The 24,432-nt window shown below is 41.8% G+C and overlaps 2 protein-coding genes across 10 annotated transcripts in view; one reads left to right on the top strand and one right to left on the bottom strand.

Annotated features, from left to right (window-relative positions):
- The window catches only part of ENPP6 (ectonucleotide pyrophosphatase/phosphodiesterase 6), a 33,446-nt gene extending 11,685 nt beyond the window's left edge, over positions 1-21,761 (top strand). The window contains exons 2-8 of the mRNA XM_085893241.1: positions 2,048-2,227; positions 5,659-5,767; positions 8,482-8,623; positions 10,638-10,811; positions 13,803-13,940; positions 15,790-15,913; positions 20,031-21,761. Of these exons, the coding sequence (XP_085749367.1) occupies positions 2,048-2,227; positions 5,659-5,767; positions 8,482-8,623; positions 10,638-10,811; positions 13,803-13,940; positions 15,790-15,913; positions 20,031-20,230 (1,067 nt within the window). The 3' untranslated portion in view covers positions 20,231-21,761. The remainder of the gene's footprint in view (positions 1-2,047; positions 2,228-5,658; positions 5,768-8,481; positions 8,624-10,637; positions 10,812-13,802; positions 13,941-15,789; positions 15,914-20,030) is intronic.
- Positions 1-24,432, bottom strand: part of LOC147022380 (uncharacterized) — a 214,946-nt gene that overhangs the window by 133,697 nt on the left and 56,817 nt on the right. The gene's annotated exons all lie outside the window — the stretch shown is intronic.

The raw sequence follows: 24,432 nt of genomic DNA, 5'->3' as shown, positions 1-24,432 counted from the left end.
AGAGAGAGAGAGAGAGAGAGAGAGAGAGAGAGAGAGAGAGAGAGAGAGAGAGAGAGAGAGAGAGAGAGAGAGAGAGAGAGAGAGAGAGAGAGAGAGAGAGAGAGAGAGAGAGAGAGAGAGAGAGAGAGAGAGAGAGAGAGAGAGAGGGGGGCGGAGACGGAGAGAGACGGAGAGACGGAGAGACGGAGAGACGGAGAGACGGAGAGACGAGAGAGAGAGAGAGAGAGAGAGAGAGAGAGAGAGAGAGAGAGAGAGAGAGAGAGAGAGAGAGAGAGAGAGAGAGAGAGAGAGAGAGAGAGAGAGAGAGAGAGAGAGAGAGAGAGAGAGAGAGAGAGAGAGAGAGAGAGAGAGAGAGAGAGAGAGAGAGAGAGAGAGAGAGAGAGAGAGAGAGAGAGAGAGAGAGAGAGAGAGAGAGAGAGAGAGAGAGAGAGAGAGAGAGAGAGAGAGAGAGAGAGAGAGAGACAGAGAGAGAGAGAGAGAGAGAGGTGGGGTTATGGGAGGGGACATCTCCCAAACCACATCCAGACAAATTCAGTCACCATCTCCATGTCGAGCATTCACGTTTCCACCATCCCGCCACTTCTTCCATCATTGTAACTGCCATGAGATGCCAGAGGTGAATTCAATGAGAAATTAATTCTTCTAATAAAGATCTTCTGTATGCAACACATGGCTGTGGGTAGCATCATTTGCGAGGTGCGTAGCATTGCCGCTGATGCAGTGCCCCCTGTAGGTTAGTGCAGCAATTTGTAATTTGTTCAGGATGCCGGTGATAGCTCGCCTACTCTTCACGAAGGACACCATGGGTCCATCAACTCATGTAGGAAGCTTGGTGTTGACTTGTGGATCGGGTGGCTGGCTTGGGATCTTCGGGTCCTGAGTTCAAGCCCTGTTGGCCACTGAGTCAACACCAGGTGGAGGTGACTCAGCCTGTCATCCTTCCGAGGTCGGCAAAATGAGTATCAGTGTACTGGTATAGGGGCACAGCATCAGCGGCATAGTCATCCCCCAACAAAATGATAGCTACCCGGCAGCTAAAGCTTGCCATATGCAAGAAGGAGAAGAACCAATGTAGGCAGACGGGACACCCAGTTTAAGGTCCATCCGAAGGACAGAACACACATTGATGGATCACCTTGTGTGTCTCCCATCCTGTATAATACCAGCAAAATACCAGGATGATAGTTTATGTCGAGATCCATATTCCAATCCAAGTTAGACAGCTCAGAGGCAATACAGGACTTTCCAAATGATGTAATCCACCCAATAATTCTCAGCGGGCATGTGCAGAAACCCCTAGAAATAGCAATCTTTGGGGCATGTTTACATATATCGTGCATACGCAATAAGGATTGTTACCTAAAATGTCTCACAAAGCTTCTAACAGAACCTGAAAGTACTTGGAAAAGTACTTGAGAGAAAGCTGGGGTGTGAGGTTTGCCTCTGGACAATGAAAGACTTCGAGGGAGACACCGTGTCTGGTTTTTGTAATTCTGAACACCAATGGGAAGGACATATCTGGGGTTTGTGATTGCACAGGGTAAGTTGAAAACAACTTTTAAAATTATGATATTTACTATTAGGATAAGGGTGTGTATCCATGTCTCCATGTGTGTCTGCAACAGGTTGTTTGTATTAACAGGAAAAGTTGGAACCCGACACCTCTCATCCACGGATATTTCTCATATTTCCTGAGTCTGATTTGCATCCAGGAACACTATAATATTATTGTTCGCCATGTTTAAATTTCCACTTTTTCATTTAAAAGCTGAAACTTATGTTAAAAAGATGATTTCACTTACAGATTTTGCGCTACAATGGCAGGTTAAAAGTGCCCGATGAACAGAACTGAGTCACTGAAAACGCACAGCGCATGACAATGCCAGCCAGCATTCACCATGACAATAAAGATGATTGCCATGAGATCACTGTAGTCTATATGCAAGACATTAACATTATGAAAAAAAAAATGTGTGCAATGAACGACTATGAATACACAAATGGTGCCAATGCCACAGAACATGAGATCAGGGGGCTCTGTTCGCAGGTCGATACTCGGAGTCGCATCACATGACGGGTAATTACATGTGGGATGAAGTGACTGGAAAGGAGTTTCGGTTTGGAGAGGATGAACAGAGCAAGCTGCCCATGTGGTGGGAAGGAGCAGAACCTCTATGGGTCACAATGGAGCTGCAAGGTCAACGTGTCCGCATGTATCATTGGCCTGGTTAGTTTACGTTGCTCGCTCTTTTCTCCAACATCTTGTTTTTCTTCTTTACTTTTGATCTCCTTTTCAATTCAACATGTTAACCTGCTTTGTTTCGATATTCAGCCCGTCCTGTGCGCAGCGGGAGACAGGGTTTTGGAATTACGTGTGTGTGTGTGTGTGTGTGTGTGTGTGTGTGTGTGTGTGTGTGTGTGTGTGTGTGTGTGTGTGTGTGTGTGTGTGTCCGTCCGAGACGGAACTTTAGCATTTGAGCTTTCGTCATCAAATTTTCAACAAAGCTTTATTATGAGAACATCAAAAAGAAAAATTAATAATTTGGTCAAAAGGTCAACGTCACATAAAATCGTCAATTTTCATCCAATTGACCTGAAATTTTAAACATTTGCATATTGGGTCACTGAATTGGTTCACCAATCAAAAGCTAGAAGCTGATTGTTTTTATTAAATACTAGTGCATGCCCGTACGTGCGTGGCCGTACATACAAAAAAAAACTTTCAAACCGCGCGCCAGAAACAACAAATATCACAGGCCGTTCCTTCGCTCTCACATGCCCGTACGTGCGTGGCCGTACGTGCAAAAAAACAACACCTTTCAAACAACCACACAGGCCGTTCATTCGCTCTCGTAAACGACGACTGGATTAGGGGCATTGTGTTTATAAATGCGCATAAGAAATCGAGAAATTATTAGAATACATTAAATCATCACTATCCGGAAGTAGTGCGTACCCGTACAGAATGTTCACATCATTCCACAAATTATCGCTTTCATTGAAGTAACAACTGCTGTGATACACACACAGAGTTAATTAAAATACAAATTAAAATCAAGTTTACCTCTCTGTCTTTGCTAGCCATGACATTCGCTGCCATTGACCATTGCTACTCCTACGCCACGGTGAGGTGACAGGGTAGGATTTGTGGGAGACCTGAAAGTACAGTGTCATTAGGTATTCCATGTTCGAATTGTTTTAGTTTGAAAATAGTTAAAAAAAATAGTTTGCAAAGCATACCACCAAATTGAGATGTATTTCGTTGGCAAGCATGTTGAGTAGAGCTGAATTCCTTAACACTTCCAAAGGCCACATCGTTTTGACACTTGGAAACAAAAAAAAGTTGTGCACTTTTTTTGATAAATTATTTTCAGAACAATTTTTCTTCAATAAATAAATAATAATAAAAATTGTCTCCATGTACACAGCTTTATCTCGTTAGCACCTCTTCATAAACAACATTGCTGAGGAAACGGCGCTTCTTTGTTTCCTCGTCCAGGGCAAGAATGCGGAGGCTGCTGGATCTGCCAACGTTTTGATAAATTATTAGTTTTAATGGCCAATTATTCAACTAGCGCCAACGTATTTTGCCTTTTCGCAAGGAAAAACACAAAGAGAAGAGAAGAGAAGAGAAAAAACCTGTAATGGCGAACGCAGCTGAGGTTCTCTTCCCCATCGGCCATGCCTACGCAGCAACGTGTCCTGTCATTGGTTGTTAAATAAATGGCCGCAGCAACGTGTCTTGTCATTGGTTGGTAAATAAATGGCCATAACTTGGGAAGCACTTGTCCAATTAATATCAAACCTTGAAAAGGCATATCCTCATGTCCCCAGTCATCATGTTTTCTCATACCACTTCAGTTTCAAACAAAACTAAGACTAAGTAATGTATCAAATGTACAAGCAAAAGCACTTAACAATTCTACTTAGGCAAGACATGCCCGCACACCCAAAAAGAAAATAGACCCGCCGGGTCTTTATTCGGCTCTCCAGCCGAGGAGGATAGTTTGGCTGGGAGTCGGGACGGCTGGCTACCTGGCCGCAAGCACGCGGCTGGTCGTCCACACCTTTTCGGAGCTCCAGTCGCCAAAAGCATGGAGCAGGGCAGCCGAACCCAGAGGAGATGAGACGAGGTGATCTCCCTTGATGCAAATCAACCGCTCGCTATAATGCGCCAGACGAGACTCCTCCGAAGCGTGGGATGCAGTCCGGCGCAAACCCAGACAGACGTGCCTCAAGACACCCAGGACACAAACTTGAGCAGACTGGATGCAAATTCTCTCTCCGCTCATCCCGACAACCACTCACTTTACTTTTGGAGGGGGGGCCTCTTCTCCTGGCCACTCACCTTCTGATTGGTCAGACCCATCACGCGATTCCCTGGCTGTCTCCCATTGGACAGGCCAACGGTAGGCGGTGCAACTCCCACCCTTTTGGGCATTTGTAGCTCCGCCTACATCCTCATCTCCGGCCAAGTGCGTAATGGTGATGGTGCTGAGTGGGAGATGGGGCGGATGAGACGCCCGCTCCTTGCCGATTGGCCAAAGAGGGACGCCATGCTCATGCTAAGCTCCGCCCACGCACTTATTCGCTGGCGAGCGCACAAAGAAAGCTGTGCAGAGTGTCGTCAGGATGGAGCGAAGGTGTTGTTGTAGTTGTAAGTGATGTAAAAATGTAAAAGAAAACCCTGACTATCAAAATAACTCCGCAGTGCACGAACATTTAATTCCCATTAGACTAGGGACGGGACCCTAACTAGAAACACATACTTACCGATATAACTGATCTATAAGGACTCTGGCTGTTGTGTGCTCATGGCTTCCAGATTCGCAACAATACTACCTACCAATGGGTGGCACTATACGATACACATTTTACATCGAGAGAATTGGGGTCTTCCCCCTACCCTCAACCCCCCAACCCGTAGGTTTGAAAATGTTTTTATGCATCTCCATTTGCCAAGAGGATTCCAAAGGTATGGAATATAATGGCGTTACTACCCATGGGGCCGTTTCTATCGATGGACAGAGAGACAAAAAATACAGCTTTATATATATATATATATATATATAGATATGTATGTATATATATATATATATATATATATATATATATATATATATATATATATATATATATATGTAGATATATATGTATATATATATATTTGTGTATGTATATATATATATATGTATATGTATATATATATATATATATATATATATATATATATATATATATATATATATATATATATATATATATATATATATATATATATATTTATATATATATATATATATATATATACATATTGATGGGAAACATCCCCGTGTGACGTCACAGTGATGACTGATGTTTAAGAAATGGATATATAGTTTGCCCGTTTATTTTCATAATCGATCCTGACATACAAAATGCAGTCATGCGATTCATTTTTTTATTTATGCAGTCGCTTGACATTTGGTGTCAAAGTGGGATATCAGTACCATTTGTCTTTGTTCTGGTGATGCCAATTGCCAAATATGGTGTCCATGGAATTTTAGAATGCATTAGTGGAGAAGCATTGTGAGAATATTAATTTATTGATTACATGAGAATGAATATTTTTTTTGTTGTTGGTGTTGCTAACGACATTGGATCTTGTTGAGTGAGCAGGATGTGATGTGGAAATTTTCAAGATCCAACCCAGCTTTTGCCAGCCATATAATGGGAGATCCAGTGTTGTGACCGAAGAAGCTATCGCAGATGCTCTGCAACACTTTCAGTAAGTGTTTCTCCAACTGTGCTGTGGGAGTTTTGCTATACAGGACTGCTCAGTGCACAATTCATTGAGAAGTGCAACATTAGTTGGCTTTCATGACGGCTTTGGGTTGATATGAGCGGCTTTCTCATTAAACTTGAGGAGACGAAGATATTATGCCGGAGGGTCGGTGCATGATTGTGATTTCTTCAGAATAACATGCAAAAATAAACCAATGTCACCCGCAGGGTGACCGTATCTTGCCAAAAGGTGACCACGTGTGACTTCTTTAAGGTCACACTGAGGTGAACAGAGCTGCTATCCACCAGGAGCGACTCCTTGAGGAATATCTGCCTACGAGAGATTCCGATGAGAATCGTTCTACAGAGTAACCATGAAAAATATGCTTTTGCCTCATAACGTCACCAAATGACGTCATAATGTCTCAAGCTTGACATATCTAGAAAGCACTCATCGAGGTGTTTAATTTGAGGTACTACATGATATGGTTCCTAAAACTTGAAAATTTGACCTTGGGGTCAAATATATTTGACCTGAGGCGCTAACCATGAAGGTCAAGGCCAATCGCCACCAAAAATTAATCAGCTGAGTGCCAGACCATATACTACATTCCCATAAAGTTTGAAGACGATCCGATCAAAATTACTCAAAAAATAAGGGTTTCGTCGACTCCCCTGATTTGCGACAAAGTGACCTTGACCTTTGACCTTCAAAATTTTATGCGCTGAAAAGGACCTCTATAGTCCTCTGATATGCGAAGTTACAAAATTTCCAGTGATAACTGTGCTCTGCAGAGTGATTTATACGTGATTACAGACAAACAAACAAACAAACAAACAAACAAAAAAAAAAACATACAAGCTGACTAACATATCTTGCAAAAACTTCGTTTTGGAAAGATAATAAAAGTGAATTCTCTGTGTTCTGAATGGTTCAATCACACACGTTGGTACCATCCTTTGCAATTGGAACAAAAGAACAAAACAGCAAAATAATAGTGTTTGGCTTATCCAATCAAGCACATTTGTCAACAGGAGTTAAAAGTGACCCACACAGGATCAATATTGATGAATAATACCATTTTTATAACCAGGCTGGCAGGATGGTATAGAGGTATGCACACTTACCTCTAAGCTGTCTATTCTGGGTTTGAATCTCATCCCAGCTCTAAACTGTCAACCTAGTGTTTCATAGGCAGGATGATTCATAAATGTGTGTGCTTTCCATAATATGAATGTTAAACTGGTGTCCTGTCTGCCAGCATTAGTTGGTGGACATTAAAGATCCCATGGTGTCTTTCACAAAGAGTGATCTTTCACAAAGATGAGCTATGACCAGCATCCTGGCCAAATTCCAAATTCCTGCCATCGTCGCCTTATTTTTCATTTTCTTATCTATTTATTTTTGTATACATAGTCGAGGCTCATGGAAGAGATAGTACACCGAAAGGATCAGGATGTAACCGGATGGAAAAAGAACAGTGGAGACACACGCAAGAGGAACAGTAGAGAGAGGTGGGAAACACCAACAGCATTGTTGAAGGCCTAGATAAAGGAAGACTTGGACAAACAATGGGTGTGGGGTGGAATGGGGGACAGGAGAGGACCCATAGGGTGGACAAGATGTTTACAGAAGGAAACTCCAAGGAGGGAAACTGTAAATTTGGAAGGAGGAGGGATTGTGTTGGGGGATGGGGGGAGGGTTGGAGAGGGTAGAAGAGATCATGGTTTTGGAATGGGGAAATGGTGGTGAATGGCTGTGTTTGAAACCCAGAGGGAAGAATGAGATTGAAGAGAATGTGGAAGTTGGTTCCACAGGCAGGAAAAAAGAGGAACGAATGAGTGAAGGTGAGCAGTGATTCTGGATTTTGGATGGTACACCGTGTCTGCCCTGCAGAAACCTGGGTGGGGTGGGAGGACAATGCATGGAAAGAGCAGAGGATGCAAGAACAGAAAGAAAGGAGGTAGTAGACAATATAGAGACCACCGACTTGTCTGCAATGGTGAAGTGATAGGCCCATAGACTCAATTTCATCACAGGAGATCCAATGATCTTGAAGGCCTTGGTTTCCATGGCATCAAGCTGAGCAAGGTGTGAGGCAAGGGAGCCAGCCCAGAGTGGAGAGCAGTAGTCCATCAAGCTGCGAGTGAAGGCCGTGTAGGTGGATCGACATTCAGCAGTGCCAAGGAAGGACTTTTTATAATGGAGGATGCCCAGTTGGTGGCTGCCTTTGGAGGTTAACTTTGAAATGTGACCAACTTAGTTATTTGAAGATCAACCCCTTCATGAAAGACTTGGGCCAAAAACTTTACCAGCCTACGGGACGAGTCCAAAAACTACCAGCTGAGTCCTACCAAAGATTTTGAAAAGAAATAGTCTTTGGTTCCCTTCCGAGCTTGAGTACGTGCTGCTTCCATGCTTGACACTCATAATTTCAAAAAGGATAGAGCACAGACAAACAACCATGAGTTAGCAGCCATAATGCAGAAATGGTAGGCCTCATGACCTCTTCATTCTTGTTGAAGTTCCATGTAAGGGAACTTGATATTAGATCATCACTCATCTTGAGCAAAATACCTGTATCTGTACTTCAAAGTGCTTCGAGTAACTCTGGTCTTGATAGAAGCCTTCAAGATAAGATGATATTTTCTCTTGAGCATGTACATCACATACTACATCAACTAATTCTGATTCCTTTTTGTACTTGTATATGCAAGGCAAGGCACAGCAGCAATGGCAGCTGTGTATTACGATGATGTGGCTCTTGCTAGTCGTCGCTACGGCTCAAAGTCGGATGCTCTCCATGCCGCACTCGCTAACTTGGATGTGATTGTCAGAAACACTACGAAGAGAATTCGGGTAAACTCCTTTCATTTTATCAATCCACAGTGTATAAATATTTCCAAGTGTTTGTGGGTTTGTTTGTGCATTTATATGTTATTCTTTCATGGCTGAACTGTAACTGGCCTCTTAATGCATTATTGAATTTTTCAAGATTTCCTCTGTCGAGAGTCTAGACTCCAGATTACGTTAGTCGCTCTTGTCATACCTGCCATGTTTATATTGGTATTTTTTTAGTCTTATAACGTCAATCAAGGATGTACTGATATGCTTGAGGTGATTATGGAAACGTAGACCTGCAGTTTAAACATACATACACATACACACACACGGGTTCACACAATTTTTTTAATTGGTTCTCCAATGAGTACCAACAGAAATGGTTTGGTCCTCAAAAAAAAATAAAGTCAGCTTTGTGTGCATCTTACTCCTCTGTAAGCACTATATCAGAACGTCCACTGCAGACGAGACACTCTGGGCACTCCTGAACCTCCTCTTCTTCCTCATTGCTCGCATGTTCTCCTTTGATCTGTTTTTTTTAATCGTATAGGTTATAAACCTACAATATAACCAGTAAATTATAATGTAATCATTTGTAAACTTACTTTTGAAATCACAGTATATCAATTAGCGGAATTATCATGGAACAATCTAACCTACACTAGTTGAGAAAACCTTCCACCAAAAGCCTCTATTGTGCGGTACGCTTTTGAGTTTTCAAAGTGTCTTTGAAGTACGCATTTAGGTTTTGTTTGTTTTTTTTTGAACCATGCATGAGTACCAGTTATGTGAACCCCTGTAACATATATAACATAACCCCTGTACATCATAACCCCTGTAACATAACCCCTGTACATCAGGTTCCTCCTGATGACTGTATCTTTGCTCTTTACTTCTTCGAGTTCCTTCTTGGTCTTCTGTTTGATTTAGACATGCACATGTGGGGAAGGCTGACAACAGCACGAATAACGACTGATTTCCTGTCATATAGACTTTTTAGCTCATGCTTATGTAAATACATGCACTAAGAGAATTAAGTATTGCTATACTATGCAAAGCTACCCCCTGGAAGGCATTCCCCAACAATATATAAATGTTTTTATAAAGCCTTTTCTGGCTGAACAGTTGCATAGGCTCTGCCTATTAGGCATGAGCTTAGCAGAGCTACAGCCCCCTACTTCTCTGTAAGATTGTACTGCAGCCAGTACCAGGAAGATAATTTAATTCTCTATTTTATAGACCAGTCCACCCGGGAGAGGAAACATCCATGGACATGTGTTTCAGGCTTGTTGCACTCACCTTATGAGGGAGGGATTTTTATACAAAAAAAAAAAGGTTCCAAAAATCAAAATATTTAAACAGCTTGGGATGCACACACAAACACCTTGACCCCACGGCCAAGTACACAGTCTAACAAGACTGTCCCATGAACATACGCATGCACCTCAGACCGAAGGCTGAAGGCTGAAGTACATGGTCAATAAAACACACACGTCCAAACCCCAAAGGGTCAGAATGCATGGTCATACAGTTGGACCACTCCTCAATAGGAGTAGGTCCCAATGGGTGAAGACCAGAGGCACCTCCCCCAATGAATTGATTAAACCCAACAAGACATTAAGTCGAGATCAGACTCCATCACTGTTGTGGGTACCAGGAAGCAAGTGCCACACCAGCTATGGCTGCATGCATACTGACCACCAGGAAATGCCTGCACATATTAACCTATCTGTGTTACACAAAAACAGTTTGCTCCCAGACAAGGGTTTCAAGGGGGAAGCAGTTTTAAACACAAGCATAAGGGAGGGAAGACAGCTTTCTCCACAAATATCGCCGCATAATCCTTTCTCACGATTATATTACTTCGCTCTTATGCTAATACATGTACTCAAGGAATAATTATTTCTAAGCTGTACTATTATAACCCCCGAGATGCTATTTCCACAATGTATATATCATGATGAATCCAAATTTTCTTGTTCATTTTTAAGTTTAATGAGTTCATGAAAATAAAAGTCCTTTGGCCTTACAGAGATTGCGTTTGGATGTCAACCTGGTGTTAGTATCTGATCACGGCATGATGGACATCGACTTTGACGAGAAGGTAATCGAGCTGGAAAATTACATCCCTGCACACTTCATCAAGAAGCAGATGGACAAAGGGGCTACAGTGAATCTTTGGACAAAGGATGGACATGAGAATGAGGTGAGTGCGATGAACATTTAAATATTTACGGTTGATTTCAGAAACAACGGTTTCTTCCGGAAGTAAACCTGAACAGAGGATTATGAAGGAGGATGTTAGAAACCACAAATAAATCATTAAAAGCCATGTGACAAACTTTGGTTTTATAGACAGATGTTTGGTACTACAGAACTTTAATATGGATACAAACAAACATGACATAATAGTGACCAAAGGAATGACATTGGCTGGAGCAGAGTTCGTTGATAATTGACATTTGAAACCACATCCTGGAGAGAGGGGGGATGGGTTTCCCTTAAGGAGCTCGAGGTGAAGATGATGAGCCGACCATTGGGCGTTTGGATTAACCGTGACGTCATTGTGGTTGAACCAATCAGTGTCTATCTTATTGAGACCTGCGTATAAAGCACGCGCCTTCACTTCCTCCTTCACTTGCTGCGATTTCTACCCTGAAGAGTGCAGCACGAAAAGCTTCGGTCACTGTTACGTCGTGTTTGTTTGTATCCATATTAAATTTTAGTTTTCAAAGAAAGGGTAGATAATGAAGGTTTCACGATACCAAAACACTTCTGTGTTCTACAAACTCCCATCATTGCCACCAGAAAGGTGCAACTCCATTTCAAATGTCCGGTCTTTTGCACAATGGCTATCAAGGACCACAACAAGAGAGGTTTTGATGCTTCAGAAGTGGATTCTACAAACATTTCAGACTCACCCAGGCTCGAGGACTTCAGTTGCGCAAAAACCACCTGCTCATATTCTAGTAGGAAATGATCATAGAATGTTAATGGTTTCTGATGCGTCATGAAATAACAACCTTCCCATCCCTCCTCGAACTTCTCAGGTGTTTAGCCTTCCCCTCTCCACTTGACTCCCATTCCTGAAGCAATCGGTGAATGAAACACTCCAGCAAGTCGTACAGTAGACAATAATGCATGAATTTCTGTTTGACAGCAATATGCTGGACAATGAACCACTCGACAGACATTAGTTGAAAATGTTCCACCGAGCAGAAGTGAACATGACAGGTCTATCAGTGGATAACTGAAAATGATACAAAGGACTCTCAAAGCTTCTTTTGACAGTTTTCATGTTTGCACTTGAAGTAATATAGTTGGTGTTGTATTTTTTGAACAAAAGTATCTGAAACTGTTACATGTCTTTTAAGTAAAGCTCGTAATCAATCATGTAACACATAAAATAAAATAAAATTTAAATCATATAAAATAACGAAATGCTTTAGAAACAGTCATGAGGACAAAGGAAAACGTGATCGCTCGTATACTGCTGAGGTTGAAAGTGAAAACTTCCAACACCCATCATCATCATAAGATGCAGGATGAAAGTTTGCCACCACGGTGCTCATAATCAGCATGCAGATATGCACGCGCGCGCGCGCACACACACACACACACACACACACACACACACACACACACACACACACACACACACACACACACACACACACACACACACACACACACACACACACCTGCGGAGAGTCCCTTTACAGATCTAAATCCACCCATATGTACCACGTTTGTGTTTGCTATCTACATACCTCTACCTTGTAGCAACTGACGACTGTACATCCCAATCAAGACATGAATTGTACCGCGATCGACTGCAAGCCCCTCGGCAAGTGGCTTAAGCACTCAAGCAAGCACTCCAATTAAATGGTTGATAAGGAACGGCTGGCTTGGCAAGCGACAGCAAGCTGATTGGTAATGGCACATTCCCACAAAAAAACTAAACATCGCGGATTTCTTAACAATTTCAGATTTCACTCCAGATTTCGAGTTATTTAGTCCACATGACCCAATCCTTCAAGCTCAAATTATATTTCCATTATATACTTTAATTAGTCGGTGAAAGTCGATTGTGCAAAATCGCATCACATGATGCAAGAAATCGCTCCAAACTCTAAATTTGAAAACTTATAGCACTTACAAAAGCGATGTATACAACAATTTGTAGGTATGAAGATCAGGCATTCAATATGAGTGAGGAAAGTGAAAAAAAAAACATTTTGTCATGATTTATCGTCAATAAACTGTTGCGGCTTGTTCCAACTCAGCATTGCTGAGCAGGCCAAACAAAATGGCGAATTAAGACCCCAGCAATAGCGAGGTGTCTGAGGATGTGCCTGATAAAGGAAATAATTAAATAATAAAGCCGTTAATTATCTTCAAAAGGGGTGTTTTAATTAACCCAAACACTCAATTTTCACTTATGCACTCCCTTGGAGTTCCCTTAGTATGCATGCAAAGTTTCAGGCTACTAGATTTCATGGTTTTGGAGTTATGGAGGAGACACACTGACATTTAGATTGAACATATAAGGCTGTTGAGAACTGTCAAAGCTGCCTCATTTACATTGTGGCCTGCTCACTTGAATGACTGGAGTTAAGAATGAGACAAAACTGAAGGAGCAATGTTTACAAGAATAATGAATGATGATGTTGTGGAGACCAAGTGCTGTTGAAACACACGGCATGTTGAAACATTGTGATTATCCAATCAGTTCTTTGTTTGATGACAACATAAATGTAGGAAGGGCCTTGGCACCATACTCTTTTCAGGAAAATATCTACTTGGACGACTGAAGAGGTATCAAACAAAATAACTGTTCCAACTTGCCCTGGTCCCCCCCCCCCCCAGTGTTTTTGTCACCTATTGCTGTACTTCCTCACCCTACCTCCTCACCCACACCTCAATATTAGTCCCTCTTCTTTCACTGTCCTCTCTCTACACACCACCACCCCATTCCACCTCCTCCCAAAACCTCTCTCTCTCTCTCTTCCTCTACACCTTACCCTCTCAAAAACATGTAATTCATTGTAAACAAATAAATAAACAAACAATCATGGAAGATATTTTGTCTATCCATTTCCAGTTTGTTTTTCATATTTAAAGTAGAACAACATAAAGTCTATTACATTGAAAGGTGAGGCTGGAAACCCCTTCCTTTACACTGCATACTTGGTAGGTGTACCAGTTGCTGAAGGATCTGTCCAACATGACAGTATTCAAGCGAAACGAGGTACCAGAAAGGTTCCATTACGGTGGTGGTCGTTTCGTGTCTCCACTCACACTGCTCGCAAATGAAGGCTGGTTCATTACCTGGGTATGGATTTCCTTTACTTCACTCCCTCACGATTTCACTTTGTGTGCCTTTTTGCTCAAGTCCAAGCATTTGTTCATTGTGTTCAGAATCATATGGAGTTGCAATCAGTAAGTGGGATTGTTATGGTTTTCTTAAAGTGATTGCATTCAGCCTCAAGAATCAGCCAAATGCAAACATTATTTGCACAGCACAGTGCAATTGTATTGCTAATACAAGGGACAAGGGTAATGGAGGAGCTGAACAACAAAGGGCAGCGGGTTCACAAACTACCAGGGTGTATTGGGGGTTGGGGAGGAAATATACGAGAAGACCAGAGAGTTGGTGTCAAAGCCACCCAATTGCTCGCCTGTTTATACATTTATCGTTTTTAAAAGACTAGTCCAATAATATTTTTTATAAAGCATTGCAGTGAAGTCTGATCCAAATAATTTTAAAGCAATATATGTATTTGTATATTGTAATCATTAAACTAGTACACATATTAAATGAATGGCAAGCGTCTAGTATAAACAGGCGAGCATTGGGTGGCTTTGACACCATCTTAGGTTGAAATTTAAATTTTATTTAAAATCATTTGTTAATTTCAACTTCACTACACCAATAGTATACCCCAAAGGAACCTCCATGCCAAATATCAGCATCCTAGTACACATATTAAATGAATGGCAAGCTTCTAAAAAATAACTTGCACCAAAAACTTTAACGTTGATGTGCTACAAAAAAGTTAGGTTCAAAACAGGTCAATAATTTAAAACATTTGAAATTATTTGTTAATTTCAACTTCACTACATCAATAATATACCCCAAAGGAACCTCCATGCCAAATATCAGCATCCTAGTACACATATTAAATGAATGGCAAGTTTCTAAATAACTTGCACCAAAAACTTTAACATTTTCACGCTCACGCTCACGCTGACGCTGACGATCACACCGGGGGTATCGCTATAGCTCTCTGTTCTTCGAAAAGGCGAGCTAATAACGAGTAACAACGGCCTGGAGGGGAACAAAGGGGGAAATTATCCGTGTGTGTAGAAGGGATTGTTGATGTGCAAGGGTATCGTGATGGGCATTGAGTAGTGATGGGCAGCACATTCGGAAAAAAATCTTAGGAAAATCTTTTCCATCTTAGGAAAATATTCCACCAAAGGGAAGTTTCTTTCACATAAGGACTTTACCTTGTCCCAAGCTATTCATAAAATACCGATCACAATACACTCATTCACCTACCCTTAATAGCTCGGATTATTTGTATCAGTGGAATATTAGACATGGAGAAGAGAGAGGGGGTGGGTGAAATAGGCTCCTATACCATTGACTATATCAAGTGGGATCAGCAGTACTTCATCAGTACATGAGGAATATTTCCACAAACATGTGGGTGAGTCCTCATGTTTGTGTGTCCACATTGATCAGGAGACAAACTATCAAAGTCTTCTCGTGAACAGCCACAGGAGTCAAACTCACACAGGGGAGGCAAATTCAAGAAGGCCATATTCACTTTGCTGCTGAAACACTCCAACAGACACATACATTTACACCAATCTATATCAACCCTGGACAGAACTGTTTCTAACAAAATGGTGAACAAAATATGGGAAAAGAAGGCCTTAAATCTGAAAGACACAATTAATGCAAGAGTGTTGAGACCACAAAGAAGCTTTACTGCAGAAATTGAAAATAAACTATTCCAGTAAGTATTGTAGAAAGAAAAGAAACTAACTAGAAATGGGAAAGATGAAGGATAAACCAAAAAGAGTAAAATGTCTTTTTCCATCATTATCTTTCTTACCCTCCACACCCCCTTCCCTCCCCCAAACACATCCCTCCCCCTTGGCTGCATGAACAGAACCGAGCGGCGCTACCTCATTGGAAAAACGGTGGTGACGGTTCGCTGGCGCCAAACCGTGGCTGCGATGGATATGACAACGCTCTGCTGTCCATGCAGGCTGTTCTGTTAGCCTCTGGTCCAGGTTTGTTGGCATCTTCCAATGTTCCTGATTTAAAATCATGAACCTATTGAATGCTCATTGATGTAAATACACAGCCAAATGGTGGCATTTTTGATCTCCTTCCCTTGTATGCCTCTTAAATCCTCATTCGCTTCCTCCCACTATTTTTGTATACAGTCAAGGCTCATGGAAGGGCGAGAACACTTAACAGCTCAGGATGCAAATGGAACAGCACAGAGAGGATGGGGGATGGGGAAGGGAAATACCTACAGTTGAGTTGAAGGACAAAATAAAGGCAGACTTGGACAAAACGATGGGTGTGGGGAGGAATGATGGGAAGGAGAGGACACATGGGGTGAGCAAGATGGATACAGAAGGAAACTTTCAGGAAGGAAAAACTGGAAATTTGGAAGGAAGGGAGCTTGGGGTGAGGATTGGTGGGGGGAGATTAAAAAGGGTAGAAAAGACCCCTCACCCCTTATATTCTTTCCAACCCTTCGAGCCTGCTGCTCTTGTCATCTTCTGGTCTCTTCCATTTCTACCTCTGAGCTTCACTGCACCTGCGAGACCCTGCACCCCTTTCATCTGCAAATTGTTTCCTCATACTGTGGTGTATCCTTATCTTCTTGTTTTCCTGTTTCTCTTTTGCCCCACTTTGTGTCCACTGACCCACTAGCCTCTGCAATTGCACTCTTCCATGAGCCTTGATACCTGCAAAAAGATAATGAAATATTTTTTGGGGCTCAATCCACCAAGAGTGATTGCAGCACTTTAGTTTCGAGCTGTCGTATTCTCAGTCTTGCCATGTCCAGTTACATTCAGCCTTTTAGTTTCCCATTGGCATGGACCCGCGGAAATTCCACGTAATGTTAAATGTGACTTCAAGTCCCCAACTCCCCCTCAACGTAACACCATAAGTCATCAACACCCCTCCTAACCCCAAGTCCTCAAGCCTGACCACCAATCCCAAATCTTCAAACACCCTTCCATCCCAAGTCCTCAACCTCCACTTACAAGGAAATACAAGGAAATCAGACAGGTGGAGGCCATTCAGCCAACTCCCCCCCTTCCTTCGTCAAACATCTTTAAAATGATATAGGTTATAGGTTTTCTGGTTCCTGGTCAAGGCGTTTCGTCAAACAAACAGAACAAGGTTATTATTTATATAGATCTTTGCATGATGATGAGGTCTGACTGCTCTGTTCACAATAACAATGTGCTCTCCATCAGCACTCGTAATAAAGTGCATCACCCTTGGGATGAAAAATGAGGAAGAAATGGCATAGTTCAATGGTGAATTAACATACACATATAAATGTGAGAATACAGGAAATGAATCCCTCCATTGCTCGCTGAACTGGAACAATGCCACTTATCCCCCCCCCCCCCGCCATGATATTGTGTACATACAGTGGCCTGCAAAAAGTATTCAACCCCTTCCATTAATGCCACATTTAGATGAACTAGTACGTGCCCGTACGTGCATATAAATAAAAATAAAATAACTTTCAAACCACGAGCCAGAAACAACAACCACACAGGTCGTTCCTTTGCTCTCGCGTGCCCGTACGTGCGTGGCCATACATGCGTGCCCGTACGTGCGTGGCCATACGTGCGTACCAAAAAAAAAACTTTCAAACCGCGAGCCAGAAACAACCATACAGGCCGTTCCTTCGCTCTCGTAAACGACGACTGGATTGGGGCATTGTGTTTATCTATAAATGCGCATAAGAAATCGGAAAATTAGAATACACGAAGTCATCACTATTACGTTGTAACCTGTAATGGAGAATGCGGCTGAGGTTCTCTTCCCCATTGGCCACGCCTACGCAGCAACGTGTCTTGTCATTGGTTGCTAAATAAATGGCCGCAGCAACGTGTCTTGTCATTGGTTGGTAAATAAATGGCCATAACTTGGGAAACACTTGTCCGATTAATATCAAACCTTGAAAAGGCACATATTCAGGTCCCCAGCAATATACCTGGCAAGTTTCAATTATATTGGACCAGTGGTTGTCGAGAAACAGCGGTCACAGAAACACACACACACACACACACACACACACACACACACACACACACACACACACACACACACACACACACACACACACACTGCTGGAATTATAGATAGATTACAAAATATGTAGAAACAATTTTTCCAAATGAACTTTTTATCAATAACTGAAGAGATAACACTGTTACAGTTGAAGGAGGTTACATATCAGGAATACCTGTAAAAAAACGTACAAATCAAAATTCACTGGTTGTAAAAGTGTTCAACCCCTTAGGTCGGTATTGGTGGAAGCACGTTTTGCAGCAATGGCTGCTATGAGTGTTTCTGGGTAAATCTCTACCAGTTTTACATGGTAATATGGTGAAATCTTTATTTCATTCTTCACGTGAAAATTGCTCTAGTTTGGTGGGGCAGATAACAGCAATTTTTGAGAGGAATCGTGCAAATGATGATACAAGCATCAAATTTGGAACATTTGATCTCCAGGGGATTCTAATCAAATCTGCCTGATTGGCCATTTGAAAATCCAAATTTTGAAAAATTAAAAAAAAAAAACTACAAAAAAGTCAAAATGAGAAATCAATGTTGGATGCTGGCTGAGATTGGTGAATGTTTCAGAAACATCATCAAAGACGTTCCAAGTCTGCCATGCAGTTTTCTTCACTTTACCGCAGAAGGCAGACACGACGTCACATCCAGTGAACGCATGGAAGTATGGGATCCCTCTAGTTTTCTCAGGCCCTATTGCAGAAACGACCTCATGGACTGGAATCCATCGCGCCTTGGCTCCTTGGCCAAAGGCAATCCACATGTTCTCAAAACCTAGTTCCTGTAAGGATGGCAGTACAGATATTCCTATGACAAGTACGTCCGTGTCATTAGCCTTAATGATAATGGAATTGCTACCATCCGTCATTACATCCCTGGCGTGTACAAATATTCGAGTGTCTGGGCCACTCAAGAACATTTATTTTCTTCTTATTCAGCCACTCCAGTGTGGCTTTAGCTTTGTGCTTCAGATCATTGTCCTGCTGAAATGTGAATCTCTTCCCAAGGTTCAGATTCATGGCTGACTCGAGCAGGTTTTCATCAAGGATTCTCCTGAACTTTACATATTTATCATTGTTGCTTCTATCCTGACAAGCTTGCCAGTCCCTGCTGATGAAAAGCAGCCCCATAACATGATGCTGCCACCACCATGCTTGACAGTAGGGATGGTGTTGACTGGTTGATGTGCGGTGTTAGGCTTGCCCCAGACATAGCGCTTTGAATTTAGACCAAAAAGTTCAATTTTTGTCTCGTCTGACCACAAAACCTTTCTCCACACATGCTCACAATATCATTAAGATGCTTTTCGACAAACTCCGTCCGAGCTTTTAGATGAGTCTTTTTCAGTAATGGCTTCTTTCTTGCCAACTGACCATAGAAGCTAGCTTTGTGAAGGGAACGGGATATTGTTGATTGATGAACACTGACCCCCATCTCGGACATAAAGCCTTTCAGATCTTTCAAAGTCATTGTTGGATTTACAGTGAAATCCCGAATCAGTTTCCTGCTTGTCCAGCTGCTGAGTTTGTATGGACAACCTGATCAGGGTGGAGTCTGTGTGGTATGGTACTCAAAGGGATAATAAGTGACTGAAATGTTTTCACAACCCTCTCCTGAACAGTGTTTCTCCACCACTTTATGTCTGACTACATTAGAAAGCTCCTTGGTCTTCATGTTTGCCTTGTTTGACCAAGTGAGTTGCACCTTAAAATTCCTTAGCTAAATGGGGGAGCTTAACTTTGAAGTTTAACCACTGATTACGCACAAGTGACACTTATTTTGTAACTTTGAAAACAAATAATTTGCTCCTGAAGTGATTTATGGTTAATTATGAAAAGGGTTTGAATACTTATACAACTAAGAATCATCGGGTTTTCTCTGTTAATTTAAGTTATTCACATTTTATATGAATTTTTTTAGCTTTAACACTTTGGAGTAGTTTGTGAAGACTTTATATATTAAGTTTGATTTGAAAGCATCATAATGTGAATACTTTGGAGGGGGGGGTGAATACTTTTGCAGGCCACTGCACATAGTTATCACATTTTCATTTCTCTTTGATCCACCTGGCAGATTTCAAACAATCATACATAGCTCCACCATTGCATGCCGTTGATGTGTACCCACTGCTCTGCAACCTCACTGGTGTGTCACCACTTCCACACAATGGATCATGGGAGAAGGTGAACCTGCTCCTGAGCTCTTCATTTGGCACAAGGACCTCTTCCTGGCTCATGTTTTGGGCCATGGGTGTTTGGATGTGCTTGACCTAACGGAGTGAAAGACCAAGAGATCCTACAAGATTACAGCTATCAATGACCGGAGCATTTAAAAAAAAATGGATAAATGATGTTTGAAATCGCATTGCTTGGAAAAAAACAATTGACAATTATGCTGAAAATGAAATGTATGTTATTGCACCTCAATTAGGACTATTAAGGAAACATGCAATTATTATGAACAGGTAGTTAATTTACAGGGGTCCTACAGGTATCCACTTTACAGAAAGATGGCAGAATTATTACCAACGTCCTCCCCACCCTCAACACAAGTCTTTTATAGACTGCACAAGTATGTTTGGTATTTGTTAATTGTGATAAGTGTATGTGTTTCATTATGATATATGTCATCTCTGGCAGTAGGTAAGTCTGTTCGTTCGGGGAGGGACTCCCCAGTTCGGGGTGGGCTGTCCCACATTCAGTGAGGAGCTTCGAAATCAAATTCCACTATTTTGTTCATTCTGTAGAGCGTATTTTGTAAGGCTCGCACTTTCTTATACTCTCACGGCTTTATCTTAACTCTAATTGGATATCTGATTTCATTTTTCATGGTCGCTAAGATGGTTTAAAACTCGGTTGCAAAAAAACCGGGAAGAAAATTGGACGAAAATTCGCGTTTTTAGACAAAAATGCATTTTAAGTGAAATTAAGCCCTGTAATATAAAGTCAATTCAGACTCCCTCGTGGTTTTATCTTAACTATAATTCGATATCTGATTTCATTTGTTGTAATCACTAAGATAGTTTCAGACTCAGTTGCAGCAAAAAAAAGTGAGAAAATCGGACAAATATTGGCGTTTTTACACAAAATGCATTCTAATAACCAATTTGAATGTAACTGGTCAGAGACGATGTGAGGAGGGGGGAGAGAGGGAAGGGCAGTCGTGGTGGGAGAGGAGAGAGGGGAAGAGAGGAGAGGATGGAGGGGTAGTAGAAGAGCTATGGTCGGGTTCCCTGTGAGGGAATTAGTTACTACGAGACGACCCGTGAACCCGTTGGGTTCCCGCTGTGACAGCGGTTGATGAAAAAAATCATTTCAAGAAAAATTAAGATAGCTCCAGCGAACTATTCCGCTGAGGTTGTTTGCATTGATCAAATTCTCCTGAAGAGTACTTGACTGAATCGGGAATTGATTTTTCAAATATTTTTTTTATTCTGCCCGATTTGAACGAAACTTCATACTGCACACCACAGGAGAATGGTGAGTAAGGTGGCCCTAAAATTTTTGTGCTATCATGTACCGTTTTGGCTGTATTTCAGGAACATACATACATACATACATACATACAAGATGAGGGTTTTTGTAATATATAGATATCTGTTTTGAATGTATCTGGTCAGAGGTGATGCAGAGAGGGGGGAAGAGGGAGAGAGTGCGAGGATGGGGAGAGAGGGGCGAGGGAAGAATTGAGATCTTGAAGTCACATTTTCCATTACGTGGAACTACACATGACTAATTCTATTTCACATGTGCATGTACATGTATTCACATATTATGTGCAGGAAATAAATTACAGTGATCAGTGTATTTTTAAAAATCCGACAAGGTGACAGCAAAATGTGTCGAACAATGAGGACTGATTAAATACTGCACCTGTACAAAGTCATAAAACGTGCATTTAGTGGCTGTACATACGGGAGGAGATACACTTGCCCCATTATATATAGATGTTGAGAAAAAAATACCAAAAGTAACGTCAAACTATCTGAATTATTTCTGCAACATTATCATTATGTTTCATTATCTATTAGAAATCTAATCAACATCATCATCATCATGAAAGTCACCCTTGTCCACATCATTCAACCAGAACAACACTCGGTAGAGCGCACACCTCCGCCAGGCTGAACAATTTATGTTTTGTATCCCACCGATAGGCCGGATCTGCATCCGGACATGACTCAAAAAATCTAATCAACTTGTTCTTCTCACCAAACCAACTCGACCACCAAGTTTTGGTCAAATCCGGATAAACTTTTTGAAATGTCGTGCTATATATCGTTTTTGCCCAATCTCTCAATGGTGAAGAATCATTTAAAAAATGATCGGATCCGCATCCGGACCTTCAGCAAAATCTAATCAATTCGTCATTGTTGAGGCAAGCGATTACGAGATGATATGGCACAACAAGCTACAGTTCAAACTGAACTACTCAGTGATTTAACTCATGACCAGATTCACCGTTAACAGCACAAAACACCTGAGAAGGTTTCAAAACTTCGTGTAATTACATAATATAGCCTTGATGGTCGGAGCCTTCCTTCCCTCCACCGACTCAATTTACACATTTGTCATATAGCTTGGTCAAGCAGGAGACTTTTGTTGTTTTTTGTTTTGTTTCATCAATCACACAATTATGAAATATGTGGAAGGACATATACATCAGTCTCTCCATTTAAAGAGAAAAAGTGAGCTCAATCCAACTGAAGAGTTTTCCACCATAATCATTCCAACAGGATCAGTTTGCTCAAATTTAAACCAAATTTACCTGGATCATGATCTTATTTTTTTCCTTGGTACATTATACAACACACAGGTCGTGAGCCTTTTGCTAATAATGTACTGTAAAATTGAATGGCATTCACTAAACGTGCATTCTATTACGTTTAAAGCATGGTATGTCAAACAGAAAATGTTTGATTTCGGTTCTGCAGTGAATTCCAGGTATACAGGTAAATATTTCAGGTACATTTTTACTTACCAGCATCTCTTGTTTCTGTTTGGAACAGTTTATCATGGCATCTCTTTCCTTGGGATGTACACTACATGGTCAAAAGTGTGTAGACACCCCTTCTAATTAGTGGATTCGGCTATTTCAGTCACACCCATTGCTGACAGGTGTATCAAATTAAGCACACAGCCAAGCAATCTCCATAGACAAACATTGGCTGTAGAAGGGTCCATAATGTAGAGCTCAGTGACTTTCAACGTGTCACTGTCATAGAATGCCACCTTTCCAACAAGTTAGTTCGTCAAATTCCTGCCCTGCGAGAACTGCCTTGGTCAACTGTAAGTGCTGTTTTTGTAAAGTGGAAACGTCTAGGAGCAACAACAGCTCAGCCGCGAAGAGGTAGGCTACACAAGCTCACAGAACGGGCCCGCTGAATGTTGAACCGCGTAGAGCGGAAAAATTTTCTGTCGGTTGCAACACTCACTACCGAGTTCCAAACTTACTCTGGAAGCAACGTCAACACAAGCACTGTTCGTGAAGAGCTTCAGTAAGTGGGTTTCCATGGCCGAGCAGCATCACACAAGCCTAAGATCACCATGCGCAATGTCAAGCATCGGCTGGAGTGATGTAAAGCTCACCGTCATTGCACTCTGGAGCAATGGAAACGAGTTCTCTGGAGTGATGAATCACGCTTCACCATCTGGTAGTCCGATGGATGAATCTGGGTTTGGTGGATGCCAGGAGAACGCTACCTGCCCAAATGCAGAGTGCCAACTGTAAAGTTTGGTGGAGGAGGAATAATGGTCTGGGGCTGTTTTTCATGGTTCGGGCTAGGCCTCTTTCTTTGTTCCAGTGAAGGGAAATCTTAATGCTGCAGGATACATTGACATTCTAGACGATTCTGTGCTTCCAACTTTGTGGCAACAGTTTTGGGAAGGCCCTGTCATGTTTCAGCATGACAATGCCCCCGTGCACGAAGTGAGGTTCATACAGAAATGGTTTGTTGAGATCGGTGTGGAAGAACTTGACTGGCCTACACAGAACCCTGACCTCACCCCATTGAAAACCTTTGGGATGAATTGGAACGCCGACTGCGAGCCAGACCAAATCGCCCAACAACAGTGCCGACCTTACTGATGCTCTTGTGGCTGAATGAAAGCAAATCCCCGCAGCAATGTTCCAACATCTCGTGGAAAGCCTTCCCAGAAGAGTGGAAGCTGTTATCGCAGCAAAGAGGGGACCAACTCCATTTTGATGCCCTTGATTTTGGAATGAGATGTTGGACGAGCAGGTGTCCACGTAATTTTGGCCATGTATTGTATAATGCAATTATTTTTGCTTGCAAACTTGGACTGCAGGAGAAACTTCAGCAAACCTCAAATCTCTCCTTATGGGTGGTGTAACGGGATTTTCATCAGGATCACGGGGAACACCAAGAGCAGCAGAAGAACCAGTAGGTGGCTTACATCTCTCACTTCAGATTTCCAAGCACCATCTGCATTCGTTTTGTTGGTGAGCGAGGAAT

The sequence above is a fragment of the Eptatretus burgeri genome, chromosome 8, assembly GCF_056783735.1.
Source record: "Eptatretus burgeri isolate ZD-2024b chromosome 8, Ebu_testis_v1, whole genome shotgun sequence".
Lineage (NCBI taxonomy): Eukaryota > Metazoa > Chordata > Myxini > Myxiniformes > Myxinidae > Eptatretus > Eptatretus burgeri.
The sequence above is the reverse complement of the archived record's forward strand: the minus strand, read 5'-3'. Positions and strand labels throughout refer to the sequence as shown.